General features: G+C 37.2%; 1 protein-coding gene across 4 annotated transcripts in view; it reads left to right on the top strand.

The window, feature by feature from the left end:
- siz (Brefeldin-resistant Arf-GEF family protein schizo) overlaps positions 1-14,826 on the top strand; it is a 223,471-nt gene that overhangs the window by 106,326 nt on the left and 102,319 nt on the right. For all 4 annotated transcript variants that reach the window (XM_089739481.1, XM_089739480.1, XM_089739472.1 and 1 more), the window contains exon 3: positions 1,489-1,834. In XM_089739481.1, coding sequence (XP_089595607.1) covers positions 1,686-1,834 — 149 coding nt within the window. In that variant the 5' untranslated portion in view covers positions 1,489-1,685. The remainder of the gene's footprint in view (positions 1-1,488; positions 1,835-14,826) is intronic.

Here is a 14,826-nt window from a genome sequence, read left to right as displayed (position 1 = left end):
ACATTTGATTTCTAATTCTTTTCTTTAATTACAATAAGTCTACAACTTGCGCCGTTCCGCCCGTTTATCACGGTGTCGCCAATTTAGCATAATGTCGTCTTTTAAACGCCATGTAATTGTGTGTTGATGGCGAAAATTTTCACGTACAACTACTGGCCTCTCTTTAATGATTTCATATTCATTGCAACTTGAGATGTACGTAACGTGTCTAATACCCATATTTATTTGTGGATCTTATAAGACTGAAAATACCGAACTGAACAGAATTCATCCATACTACCTTTTTTTTTATTGCTCAGATGGGCGGACGAGCTCACAGCCCACTTGGTGTTAAGTGGTTACTGGAGCCCATAGATATCTACGACATAAATGCGCCATCCCCCCTGAGATATAAGTTCTAAGGTCTCAAGTATAGTTGCAACGGCTGCCCCGCCCTTCAAACCAAAACGCAATACTGCTTCATGGCAGAAATAGGCAAGGTGGTGGTACCTACCCGTGCAGACTCACAAGAGGTCCCACCACCAGTAGAAGTTAATCCAGTTAGGTGGGCCGTAAGCTCGACTTCTTACAAAGGCCATAAAGAATCTTATTCGAAGCCTTATGATTTGAAGGTGCTCCTGTAAAGAAAATATTTGAAAAAAAAGTTTTGTTTTAAAGTAAACTGAAACGAAAAACTACATTTCAAATAAAAGGGTGGTTATAGAGTTACAATTTTCTTTCAATTATAAAGATAATTGTTAAGAGGAACAAAAAATCGATCGGCTCGTAATTACTTCGCAAGTGCCGCAGTTCCCACCGGCTCTGTCATTTTTAATTAATTCTCGAGTATCCTTTGAAATTAAATTACCTATTTTCTTGGTTATGGAAATACATCGTTATAGGGACGTTGTTAAGACTGCATTTAAAAAAAAATGAAATTTATATTAATCAAATTTAATTACAAACGCTTTTTTAACTTAGTCTCGAAGTTTTTATTATTATTATATTATTTTCCATATTTATAACGCTCTTCGTTAAAAGAAAAAACTAAAAAAAATTAGGTTTGTAGCACAAATAAATACGTGTGATACAAGAACATTATTAGTTCATAGGTCATGTTTAATATTATAACATTGGGACATACACTTCATATAAGTTTTTTGTAACTTATATTTCGTTTTGTATTTACGGAGCTCACAGATGAGCTGCCAACAAAGAGACAAAGAGAATAGCCGGCGAGGTCAAAGCATGACTAGATTATTACGAATGTTCTTTTATCAATCGTTATTCAGCCAGAAAACAAACATGTACTAATAATAAATTCAATGTTTGTCCCGAAAACAGGGCGCAACTAGACCGTCTTTTGTTATTCAAAATACGAATGTTGTTGGATTCGTCAAATAACTTCATATGTTCTCCAATGTATGAACTGAATATTTCGACTTTTTATATCGACAAGACGGTTTCACATTACCATCCGACCTTTAACAGAATGATTTGTTGTTTCAGATGGCGACAATGTAGCCTGGATTTAATGACGGCGCCTTGAAAATCTCAGTGATCGATATAATTAATTCCAACCATAAAAGTTTCAATGTGTTTATGTTCGTTTTTTGAAATGAGCGAACGCGATTGGTCAGTTGTTTTTTTGTTCGCGAGTGATTAGTGATGTGTAGTGCCAATAGTGATTATCGATAGTCGTCAAGATGGCGACAATGGATCTCACAAACGAGGTGGTCCGCTTGAGGGTTGAACTCGAGAAGGTGTCGGCCGAACGCGACCTGCTCCTCTGCGAGGTTTCCAACTTGCGGCGGGAGTTGGAGATAAGCGAGCTGAAGCATTTGCAGGACGACAGGTGAGCGAAATATGCTTTTGTGAGAAAATGTTTTAAGTGACATAATAATCTCATGTACGGGCGGGTGTAGGTACATACCAACCGTTTCCCGGCAGACAAAGGATGCCTAAGTCTTCTGTGTTCTTTGAAAAGCTCGACAGTCCGGGGACCTCGCGCGCCACATACTGTATGGTTCAAATACAAAAATTTAGAGATGAATCATTAAACTTATTCGTCTATACTAATATTACTTTACTATATAATATTATAAAGAAAGAATTGTTTGTTTGTATTGAATAAGGCTTCGAAATTACTGAACCGATTTAAAAATTTCTTTCACTGTTGGAAAGCTACGCTATCCCCAGTTGACATAGGCTATATTAATTACATTTAAAAAAAAAATTAGGTATCCTTACTGAAACTCCAATAATGTAACCCAATGTGTAAAAAAATTACCTAAAATTCTTTACATCGCGTACGTTACTTCCCAAGCGAAGCCGGGGCGGGCCGCTAGTACAGAATAAGTAGAGACGAAAATTCTTTAATTAACAAAAACTTCGATACGGCAAATAAAAGTATTATTTTAATATGGGATACCTATAAATAATATTTGTGACAATAAGCAATACGGCAAATAAAATTATGAATATGTTGTTTAGATATCTATATATGTATTTGTGACAGTAAACAAACTACATAATGAAATCTTCTTCGGAACTTTTTGCATCGAGTTAAGCTCACTGAGTTTCTCGCCGGATCTTCTCAGTGGGTCGCAATTCCGATTCGGTCATAGATTCTGCGAAGCACTGCGGTGGCTAGGGCTAGTGTTAGCAAATTTTCTCAGGTTGAGTCCGTGAGCTCACCTACCCGTCCGGGCGTAGCTGGGCTAGCCTCTTAGGCTACCATCGAATAGGTAGAGAAAAGGCGCTCGCTCCTGGCCTTTTCATTTTTCATTATTATTATTATTTTTTTAGACTTGTTTTTTCTTTTATTGTGAATATTTCTATTTATTTAAAAAAAAGAAAATATTTGAGAAAAAACAAAAAAAAAAAAGTCCGCTGAGTTTGTTTCGCCGGTTCTTCTCAGGACTGTGGCTTTTTTTGGAACGGGTGGTAGAGTTAACATTGTTATTTGTATTTTGACATTCAACAAGTGTGTCATACTGACATCTAAGTTGAAATAGATGATTTTGAATTTTGAATTTGAAAAAAGAACTATTATTGAAGACATAATTTAATCAAACTTAATAATTAAAATAAACAAACACGTAACCATTTACTGTATACCCAATAAAAATAAAAATAAATTTTTATTGCTTATATGCGTGGAAGAGCTCACAGCCCACCTGGTCTTAAGTGGTTACTGGAGCCCATAGACATCTACGACGTAAATGCGCCACCCAACTTGAGATATAAGTTCTAAGGTCTCAAGTATAGTTACAACGGCTGCCCCGCCCTTCAAACCGAAACGCATTACTGCTTCACGGCAGAAATAGGCAGGGTGGTGGTACCTACCCGTGCGGACTCACAAGAGGTCCTGTAATTACGCAAAGTATAAAGAAATAAGACAAAAATACTAATTTCGACCGGGAATCGAAGCAGGACAGTCACTTGACTAACGAGCAAGTCAAGGCGTTAAATAAAGCAGAATAGTAAGAGTCTATTTAACTTTGAAGGCTTATTTAATTTTACTAATCCGACAACATTACGCATGTTTTTTATTGCTTCTAATATGCAGACGAGCGCTCGGCTTCATTGTTATTAGGTATTGCCGCCACCCATCTTATGGATAACATTTCACTTATTCAACAAAAACAAAAGTTATTATTAGTATACTAACAATATTTTGAAAAATAGTAAATACATTATTACAAGAGACTTCTACGTTAACTGCGTCTATTTGCATGTCTGATGTAAGCATTATTTGTTAAGACATACATTTTACAAAAACATATCTCAGACAAATATGGAATAATGTTAATGCCCGCTAGCTCTCATGGTAAGCGCGCCAACACGCGTCAGTATTATGCCCGTTGTCGGGGGAGAAGCTTCCGACGCCTATGACGTAAGAAGGTCCTTGCTCTGAAAGGATCCTCTTGTGCGGGCAACACCGCCAACCCGCTGAACTATAATGTAGCTGACTTAATGAGCTTCGTATACTTTCGAAAGCTTTTACTTCGAGTCAGTTTTTGTGTAGTCTGATTAGATGTTAGATGTAATTAAATTGTTATAGGTATTTCTTTGTAGGAAAACAATGAAATATTTGATAATGATGATAAATTAGATTTACTGGCACGGATAGGTACTCGGATTCTTTTTTTATGTTTCCATTAGAAAGATTTAGTGCAGATACAGAAGTATACCTAGTATATCGTATAGTGCATCGAGTGGTCAATATTTCAAACTAGACCCGACCTTCAGCAATGAAGAGACCGACTCAAAAGACAGAAGAAGAAGATTAGGAAGATGGGACAACTATTTATATACAATTGAAGACATGAGCGGATGAAGGAGATATGATACAATTTTTTTATTTTGGAAAACAAGCAACACACTTTTGTTACTTATACGTTTTCTTCTTACATAACTCCTTAATCACATGCAATTTCTAAAAATAGCCTTTAAACCCGAAGTTTTGAGGTCTAATACGGCTTATAGGCACATAACACCTTTATTCAATGTAAAAACTCAAAAATCTTAAAACTGATACTTAGCCCCTTCATCCACTCATGTCTTCAATTAACACTGCACGATTCTGTGTTGTTATCGCACTGCACGACGTGTTGTCCAAGGGATCCGGTGAGCATTCCACACCACGTAGGCTGTAAGCTCATTAACCCACCAATGCCATAAATCAAAACGAGCCTACGCTACGTTACTTCATTATTATGCTCGTACGTGGGTTGAAACCTCTTGACGTCACGACTTCCGAACTTCGATTTAACGATGGGATCTGTTTCCATATGGTTGAACGGCTAGGAACTGATCTTGTATGTGTTCTACCTCATTAACTATCGAGATTATGAACTGGAATAGTAATTGAAGCAAAATGTGAATTTTGAATCAAGTTATAAAAAGATCTATATATACCTAGTCAGGTCATAAATTCTGTCACATGTTTAATGTAAAATAATTGAAACAAGTTTATTCATTATGTAACCATTCATATACCAAAATAAATAAGTTTATTTTAATCTATGTTTTGTTAAGACAAAACATAGATTCTTATGACACTAAAGTTTATTCAAAATGACCTCCGTGATTTTGAATACAGGCCTTCAATCTGCGCGGCCAGTCGTCTATCGCAGCACGAACGAGGTCCATGTCAATATCGGCGGCTGCCGGCTTAATCAAGGATGTCTTGAGTGACTCCAAATTGGGATGAGGCTTTGAGCACGCCTTTTCCTCCAAGTGTTGCCATATCTTGTAATCTAACGGATTCAAATCTGGACTGGAGGAGGGCCAGTCTTCGTGCCGGATGAAGTCGATTTCACGCGCCGCCAGCCAGTCTTGTGTGCTCTTCGCTCTATGAGCTGGCGCCGAATCTTGTTGGAATACCCAGTGCCTGTTATTGAACATGGTATGAGAAACAGGTTCCACAAGGTTCGTCAGGACTGTATTTTGATACACAACTGCATTCTTTTTTACACCTTTCTCACAAAAATGTACCTCTGTTAAGCCCCAATAAGAAACTCCCAACCATACCATGAGCGAGGATGGAAAATAACCTCGTTGGACACGCGGAATACGGTTGCTCGCTTCTTCACTACTGTGTGCGTACACCTTATCATTTTGTTTGTTGTAGCTCTCTTCTACGGTAAAAATTTTTTCATCCGAAAAAAGAATTTCCCGATATTTTTTTCCCACGTACCGCTTCAACAAAGCGCGGCATCTCTTCAGTCTCAAGTCCATTAGACGAGCATTCAAACGATGTCCTGTTTTTCTTCGATATGCCCGAAGCCCTAAGTCTTCATTTAACACCATTTTCACCGTGGTTCTGCTTAACCCCATCTGAAGGGCCAACAGTTTCTGCTTACGTTTGGGATTTCTTTGAATTCGCGCCTTCATAGCTTTTATCACTGCTGGAGTCCTAACAGACCGAGGGCGACCACTTCTTGACCTGTCATCTACACTAGAGTCTTCATTGTATCGTTTGATGGTACGATAAACGAATCTTTTGGTTTTATTCAAAATTTTCAGTATGTTAAAAATTTGAATTGGCGCGTAACCGCAACGATGCAACGCATTTTTTATTTTTTTTCCTACCTAAGCTGATAGCCTTGAGAGGCTATGTCAGCGTAACCCTAACTTTAGTAGGTGAGCTCACGGGGCTCAACCTGACGATGTTGCTAACACGAACCCTAGCAAGAGCCGTGCTCCGCAGAATCTACCACCGGATCGGAAACGCGACCCACTGAGAAGATCCGGCGAGAACCTCAGTGGGCTGTGTCTGAGAGTTAATTTACTCGTCGAGCCCTTCGTCACAAGCGACGGGTTCGACGAGAACGGTGACCGGTGCTTGAAGTACCTAAAAGCACCGTTGCAACGCAATAACTGCAACACGGTCTTCTTTAAGCGTCCACTCCATATTTAAAAATGAGTAAAATTCTAAAAGTATACTATTTTTATTTTCATGAACAATTCGAAATTCGAATTCAATAAACTTTTTTGTGGCCAGCATTCTAAAAGAAAAGTTTTTACTGTGTGACAATACTTATGACCTGACTAGGTATATACCTAGTCAGGTCATAAATTCTGTCACATGTTTAATGTAAAATAATTGAAACAAGTTTATTCATTATGTAACCATTCATATACCAAAATGAACTTAACAAAACATAGATTCTTATGACACTAAAGTTTATTCAAAATGACCTCCGTGATTTTGAATACAGGCCTTCAATCTGCGCGGCCAGTCGTCTATCGCAGCACGAACGAGGTCCATGTCAATATCGGCGGCTGCCGGCTTAATCAAGGATGTCTTGAGTGACTCCAAATTGGGATGAGGCTTTGAGCACGCCTTTTCCTCCAAGTGTTGCCATATCTTGTAATCTAACGGATTCAAATCTGGACTGGAGGAGGGCCAGTCTTCGTGCCGGATGAAGTCGATTTCACGCGCCGCCAGCCAGTCTTGTGTGCTCTTCGCTCTATGAGCTGGCGCCGAATCTTGTTGGAATACCCAGTGCCTGTTATTGAACATGGTATGAGAAACAGGTTCCACAAGGTTCGTCAGGACTGTATTTTGATACACAACTGCATTCTTTTTTACACCTTTCTCACAAAAATGTACCTCTGTTAAGCCCCAATAAGAAACTCCCAACCATACCATGAGCGAGGATGGAAAATGACCTCGTTGGACACGCGGAATACGGTTGCTCGCTTCTTCGCTACTGTGTGCGTACACCTTATCATTTTGTTTGTTGTAGCTCTCTTCTACGGTAAAAATTTTTTCATCCGAAAAAAGAATTTCCCGATATTTTTTTCCCGCGTGCCGCTTCAACAAAGCGCGCCATCTCTTCAGTCTCAGGTCCATTAGACGAGCATTCAAACGATGTCCTGTTTTTCTTCGATATGCCCGAAGCCCTAAGTCTTCATTTAACACCATTTTCACCGTGGTTCTGCTTAACCCCATCTGAAGGGCCAACAGTTTCTGCTTACGTTTGGGATTTCTTTGAATTCGCGCCTTCACAGCTTTTATCACTGCTGGAGTCCTAACAGACCGAGGGCGACCACTTCTTGACCTGTCATCTACACTAGAGTCTTCATTGTATCGTTTGATGGTATGATAAACGAATCTTTTGGTTATATTCAAATTTTTCAATATGTTAAAAATTTGAATTGGCGCGTAACCGCAACGATGCAACGCAATAACTGCAACACGGTCTTCTTTAAGCGTCCACTCCATATTTAAAAATTAGTAAAATTCTAAAAGTATACATTTTTATTTTCATGAACAATTCGAAATTCGAATTCAATAAACTTTTTTGTGGCCAGCATTCTAAAAGAAAAGTTTTTACTGTGTGACAATACTTATGACCTGACTAGGTATATAAATGAATTGCTGTTCGTTAGTCTCGCTAAAACTCGAGAACGGCTGGACTGATTTGGCTAATTTTGGTCTTGAATTATTTGTGGAAGTCCAGAGAAGGTTTAAAAAGTAGATAAATATGAAAATGCTCGGAATTAAATAAAAATAACAATTTTCTTTTTCCTTTTATGTATCCCCCGTCGGAAGGATTCGTTTTGTTTGTTTTAGTTTATTATAGTAGTTTATTTTATACAAAAGTTTAGGTCTTTTGTTTATCGATTGAGGCACTACGAAGTCTGCCGGGTCAGCTAGTATTATTATATTATAAATGTGAAAGGTTTTGTTTGTGTATTTGTTGAATACGCCTTTGAACAGTTGAATATTATAATACCTTGAAAAATTCGCTTACATAAATAGAGAAAGGTCGAAATAATAAAACGAAGCGTGTTAAAAAACCTTCCAACTCCGCCCCCGTATGTTTCCGAAATTTTAAACGCCGGCAAATACAAAGAAAATATCGTTTCAACATAGTATGAAAACATGAGTACCTACTAGTTTTTTGGGATATGTTTTTTTTTGTTAGTTTAAATCCCGAAACCGAACTTGATCATCAATTAAATAAAAATTGGACATGTGTTTTTTTTATATCTGGATGTAAAAATGTATTTAGCTAACAGATTGCGTGCGTATATAGATCTTAGTCGTCATGATAATGGTCTTATCGTTGCCGCCGCTGACTACTCCCCGAATCCTGATCACGCAGGAGCAAGTCACCGTCGTCGCCCTAGACACGTCCTTACGGATCCATCAGATCCAATAACTCTTGCATTAGATACCTTCAGCTCTAACACTAGGAGCAGGCTGAGGAACCCCGGTAACCGTACTCGTCGAACTCGACAAAGAGGTCGACGTGCAACCTAACCCATGCATCAGTCCGCTGAGTTTCTCGCCGGATCTTCTCAGCGGGTCGCGATTCTGATCCGGTAGTAGATTCATTCGCGAAGTAGTTGCTCTTGAGTTGTTAGGTCTCCTTCGGAGGCGCTCGGGCAGCTGTTAGCAAATCCCACCGCTTCTGGCTGAGCCTTTGCTCGCCCACCTATCCTGGTGAAACTGGAAAGGCCTCCGGGCCAACAGTAAATCTTCAATCATAAAAAAAAAAGATCTTTGTTTAAAATAAAGACGTGACTTGGTAGGTCAAATAAACCAAATTCTATCATTTGGCTGGTTTTTTGTTATCGTTTGTTTTATGCGTTGTTTATTTTTATGAAAAAAAAAAAAAACCACAGTCGATGCAACAAAAAAAAAATCATTTTCTCTTCTTTGCGATTTGATCTTAAAATAAGTTATGCGAACCGCTAAAGTACGTGTCGCAGACATAAATATGTTTCGGATAACCCAGATACAGAGAAACATTGTATGTGTGTTGGCGTATATTTTAGGATCAGTCGCACCAATTTTTGGGTCTTGCGTCGCACCCGTTACTAATTATGGTTATTATTTATATATCTGTGAATTGTCACACGTGCAAGACATTTTAGCATACGCCATTAAATATTTAATTTTATCAATTTATAATTTCATTTCTGATATTATTAAGGTTGTTATAAAACGTAACGTCCATAATTCAATAGTCCGCGTCGAACATGACGACTACCTGCTAGAGTCATCATATCGAATCTATACTAATATATAAATCTACAGTGGTTTTTACGGATGTTCCGTTATAACTACTGAACCATGCATCCGATTGACTTGAAGTTTGGTATCCATATAGAAAATACATTAATGGATAGGCTAAAATTTATAAGAGTGTTGGACTGTTGTAACTATACTTGAGATCTTAGAACTTATATCTCAAGGTGGGTGGAGCATTTACATCGTAGATGTCTATGGGCTCCAGTAACCACTTAACACCAGGTGGGCTTTGAGCTTGTCCACCCACCTAGCAATAAAAAAATAAAAAAAAATACTCCCTACACCAGTTGCGCGGGCGTTAATGATGAGAATCTTTGTGGGGTGAGAAATGATAATGTTAAATTTAATTGCCCAGCGAAGCGGACCGTTACAGCTAGTACAACATAATTATGTGTGTAAATACTATACTATAAACACAAACAAGTACTTGCCCAGAAAACAATCTTGAACCTGCCTGTAAAAATTTGACAATCGTTCACGAACGAATTAAGCAAATCTAGTAAAATGTTTTAATGTAAACACATACTCAAAAATAAATTTAGAGAGAACATTAACTGAATAATTATGTGTAGGGTTCCGTAGGTAGGGCGGTTCATGATAAAAAATCATCGCGGATTAAACACAATCTGGAACAGTATTTTTTGAAAACTAATTTACTCTCGCCTCATTCTCGTATGTATACATACACCTTTTTTATCGCTCAATTTCACGTACAAAATGCCACCTCAATTTATTTATTTTCCAGGAACTCATCGCTTTGTCATACCTTTGGAAATATGTTTTTGGTCCTAATAGTCTTCCAGTTAAAAGATTTTTTATTTTTTATTGCTTAGATGCGTGGACGAGCTCACAGCCCACCTGATATTAAGTGGTTACTGGAGCCCATAGACATCTACAACGTAAATGCGCCACCCACCTTGAGATATAAGTTCTAAGGTCTCAGTATAGTTAAAACGGCTGCCTCACCCTTCAAACCGAAACGCATTACTGCTTCACGGCAGAAATAGGCGGGGCGGTGGTACCTACCCGTGCGGACTCACAAGAGGTCCTACCACCAGTAATTACGCAAATTATAATTTTGCGGGTTTGATTTTTATTACACGATGTTATTCCTTCACCGTGGAAGTCAATAGTGAACAATTGTTAAGTACGTATTTCATTAGAAAAATTGGTACCCGCCTGCGGGATTCGAACACCGGTGCATCGCTAGATATGAATGCACCGGACGTCTTATCCTCTAGGCCACGACGACGACAGATCAGATAAAAACATCTTGCAGTAAAAGACAATGTGCATAAGAGATGATTTTTGTTTTTTGTAACGTGGTCTAATTGAGCAACTTGTACTCCTGACGTCCATGTGTCACTATGACAACATATCATCAGGCTCATATATCAAAGGTTATTAGGACGAAAAGAACGGATAAGACAAAATTAAAAGGGTTTCGTTTTTTTTTGTCATTTGTTTGTAGAACCCTAAAAATTTCGACACATGTATGTATTGAAAGTCTCATCATTTTGGGCTTTGACCTTAACCCGGTATTAGCAATGCCATTAGCGTTATTGGTAAATGCATTGGTAATATGTTAATGGGTAGTTTTAGCTTATGAGTTTCATTGGTAAAAGTCATCAATTTAGTTAGTGTTTTTTTTATATCATTTTCCAATAAAGTACGAAGTTGCTTAGATATGTAAACGAGCTTAGAGCTCCACCCTTCATTTTACTGCTTCACGGCAGAAATAGGCAGGGTGGTGGAGCCTACCCGTGCGGCCTCACAAGACTCCCTACCACCAGTTCAATTTTTTTTTCGGATTTGAAAGAAATTCAGACCAAAAAAAATTAATATATATTTTTTATTTATTTATTTAAAAGCGAATGTTTTAATTTAGTTATTTAAACGAACAAAAAAAGAAACATTTTATGCAAAACAAACATTAAATCCGAATTCGGACTAGAAGCGTTCTGAATAATATATCGAGGGAGCGCGTTATTTTAAGTCGTGTGGTTTAATCGCGCGGGTCGCGGCCCTGGTTCGCTTGTCAGGTTAAGGCAACAGCCTCCGGGGAATGTTAGAACGAGTACCACAAACGCTCTGGGAGGTCACTCTGACATTTCAATTTTAACATTTCCTTCAAAATAAATTGCTTGTGAACTTACTAAAGAGCTACATCATAATTAATTAAATGCCCTGTAATTTCTCTGTCTCTTTTCGTCGCGATGTTTCGTTCACATTGCAAATTGTGTGAAAGTAATTCGCGTAATAATATCAGATGGATTATAACACGTTTTTATTAGTTTTTAATGTTTTATTATGCAAGAGAAATTTTGAACGTCATTATCGGCTTGAAATTGGGACACTTAAGAGCGATGTTAGTACAATAATTTTATAACTTCGCTCTGATATCCTGTATCAATTGGATATAAAATATGAAATTCATTACTGGTTCGGTTTACTATTAAAATGTGTTATTTTTAGTTCTTAAACTACTTATATTGTATTTTATTAGTTGTTTTTCTTATGTTGGTAAATTTGTATTTTTAATGAGAATGTATAACTTTAAATCTCAACAGTTCAGATAAAATTTCGTAATAAAAAATTCTCCGTATTTATTTTATGTTTATTTAAATGAATAAATTATGACTGATTAGTCAATAATCAATTTTAATTCCTTTTCCTTTCATTGATAATCATTAAATATTTCTTAAACAGCTATGTAAATTCATATTAGTTTAAATAGCATATTTAAATAACGATAGCGAACGTTGGAACAGAATGTTAAAAGATTAATGAAAATTCAAGGTGACATGGTCTGCAATCAGGACATAATTATTTAAAACACATGACACAATCATCAAAGATTGTGGCTACAATGAAAATGCTAAAGTAATAACGGGTTTTCTGCGTAAATTATTGAATTTCTGACCTTTTGAATATTCGATAATATTAGTGACGAAAAACCTACAAACTTTGCTCAAGGTTCATTTAAGATCGTTAATTTAATGCTATTAATATTTCATCGAGCTGACGGCCCAAATGGTGTTAAGTCGTTGCTACGACATACCACTCAAAATTTTATTATACACGTGTATAAGGATAATAATAGCTTTGCCACGGAAACTCACCGAAATCTATAGCGGTGGAAATAGTTGGCGGTACGTTCCGTCCCTAACTCTCAGACGAAGGTCCGAAATACTTCTGATGCACAAAAATCACACCTACGTAAACTACACTTCCTTAAAAGAAGAGTCCCTGAGACGTATTCGAATAGCACTAAATTTCATTCAGGCCTGCCAAATGACCGAGGCTATAAATACCGCCGAGGACAGGAAGACGTGGGGAAGCATTGTGCATCGAGTGGTCCACATTTCAAATTAGACACGACCTTCAGCAATGAAGAGACCGACTCCGAAGAAGAAATTTCATTCAATGGAACCTCCGATTAATTCACGGCCGGCAGACTAAAAAAATGATAACTAGAAGGCTAGAGTTAAGAAAAGTAGTCGCTTCGAGTGGTCTAGCTTGAATATCCCAAATAAAAAATATTCAACCAAAATCCTTTCGTAGCCGGCGATTTAAGTTTTTGTAACTAGTCTCAGAATGAATACACGATATTTGTATAAAAACGATTTTATTACCAAATTAAATCTTAATATATATAAATTACGTGTCACGTTGTTTGTCCGCGATGGACACCCAAACTACTGAACCAATTTTAACTTTTTTTGTTTTGAATATGTGTTTTGTTCCAACTTAGGCCACAGGATGGTTTTTATTTCGATTAATTTTCGCAATATTTATTAATTAGCAATAAAATGATTTCTTATCTTGATTATTGTTATTAATTGTAAGTTTCATAAGTCTAAAACAGATGGCGGCTTAAATCAGTTTTTACAGACAATTATAATACTGTCTGATATTAATATCTCATAGATGGCGCTGTGTTAAAAATACCAACGATTCACATAGCTACAATTTAATGACATAAACACCACGTGTTGCTGAGGCTAAAGTATAAGTGAAATTTGTTTCGTAGTAAACGCAATACAGTGAAATCCAATTGTTCTTAATTTGTTAATTTTTGGTATTAGCATAGCCGGCCACGTGAAACAAAAACCTTAGCCACAGCAACGTGTGGCCGGGTCTGCTAGTAATACGATATTTTTGGCGTAATATAATTATTTCGGGAAGCGTACCGTGAAATGTTTCGTCCATAGCCTTATCTGATAAGTCTACATATTTCGTTTCGACCGACATTGACCTCATTATCGCTACAATAATATTTTGCTTGGTGTCGAGATTTAACCAAATTCGATCGGACCATGTGATTGATATACAACTGTCTGAGCCAAAAAATAATTTCAGCCAGTCTCATCAATTAATGTATAAATGTTGAATTCAATTGCACAAATGTATTCTTTGTTGTATAACATATTGTCGTTTATCGGATTAGGGACATGGATAGTTTTTTTTTCAAAATTGCCGCGCATATATAGAACATGTGGACGAAAGAAACTTCATTACGTGTGACGTCATTAGAAATCTGACTACGCGGCAAACTAATCGTAGAATATACATTTACAAAACAATCACGATTGGCCACGTATGAGATAACATGCTGCGATCATTGTTTATGATATTTTTTGTTTAGTAAAATAAAATAAAAAAATTTTTTTTTTAAACCACATATATGATGATCGTTTTTATCTAATATTTGATTATTTTGTTTTTAATGTCTGGTTGCCTATTGTTATTTGTCATTTATCCCTTTGCCTTTATTTAGCCTTTTATACACATTTCAGCGAAAATTTCCAACACAGTACTAAAAAAAAACAATAACTTATTAGTTTAAAAAATTAATTTATATCGAATACAGTGCTTTTCAGTCCTTTCTTTTTATCTTTTTTACTGCCTATGCCGATAGCCTTGAGAGGCTATTTCAGCTTCTCCTTGACGTGTAGCTGAGCTCACGGGGTTCAAACAGTGTGTGTTGCTATCGCTGGCCCTAGCAAGAGCAAGCAGTGCTTCGCAGAATCTACCACCGGATCGGAAACGCGACCCACTGAGAAGATCCGGCGAGAAACTCAGTGGGCTGTCTATGGGTTAATTTACTCGCCGAGCCCTTCGTCGCAAGCGACGGGTTCAGCGAGGACATTCCGCATTAGTTTGAATAAATACTGTTCATATATGTAAACCAAGGTTTTGTTTTTAATCAATCTTATTGCAAGTAAGCGTTATTTTGCAGTATTCTATTTTCAATATTAAGCGAAGGTAATTCTTGACCATACGCATGA

This window comes from Bombyx mandarina, chromosome A1, assembly GCF_030267445.1.
Source record: "Bombyx mandarina strain Sakado chromosome A1, ASM3026744v2".
Taxonomy (NCBI): Eukaryota; Metazoa; Arthropoda; class Insecta; order Lepidoptera; family Bombycidae; genus Bombyx; species Bombyx mandarina.
The sequence above is the reverse complement of the archived record's forward strand: the minus strand, read 5'-3'. Positions and strand labels throughout refer to the sequence as shown.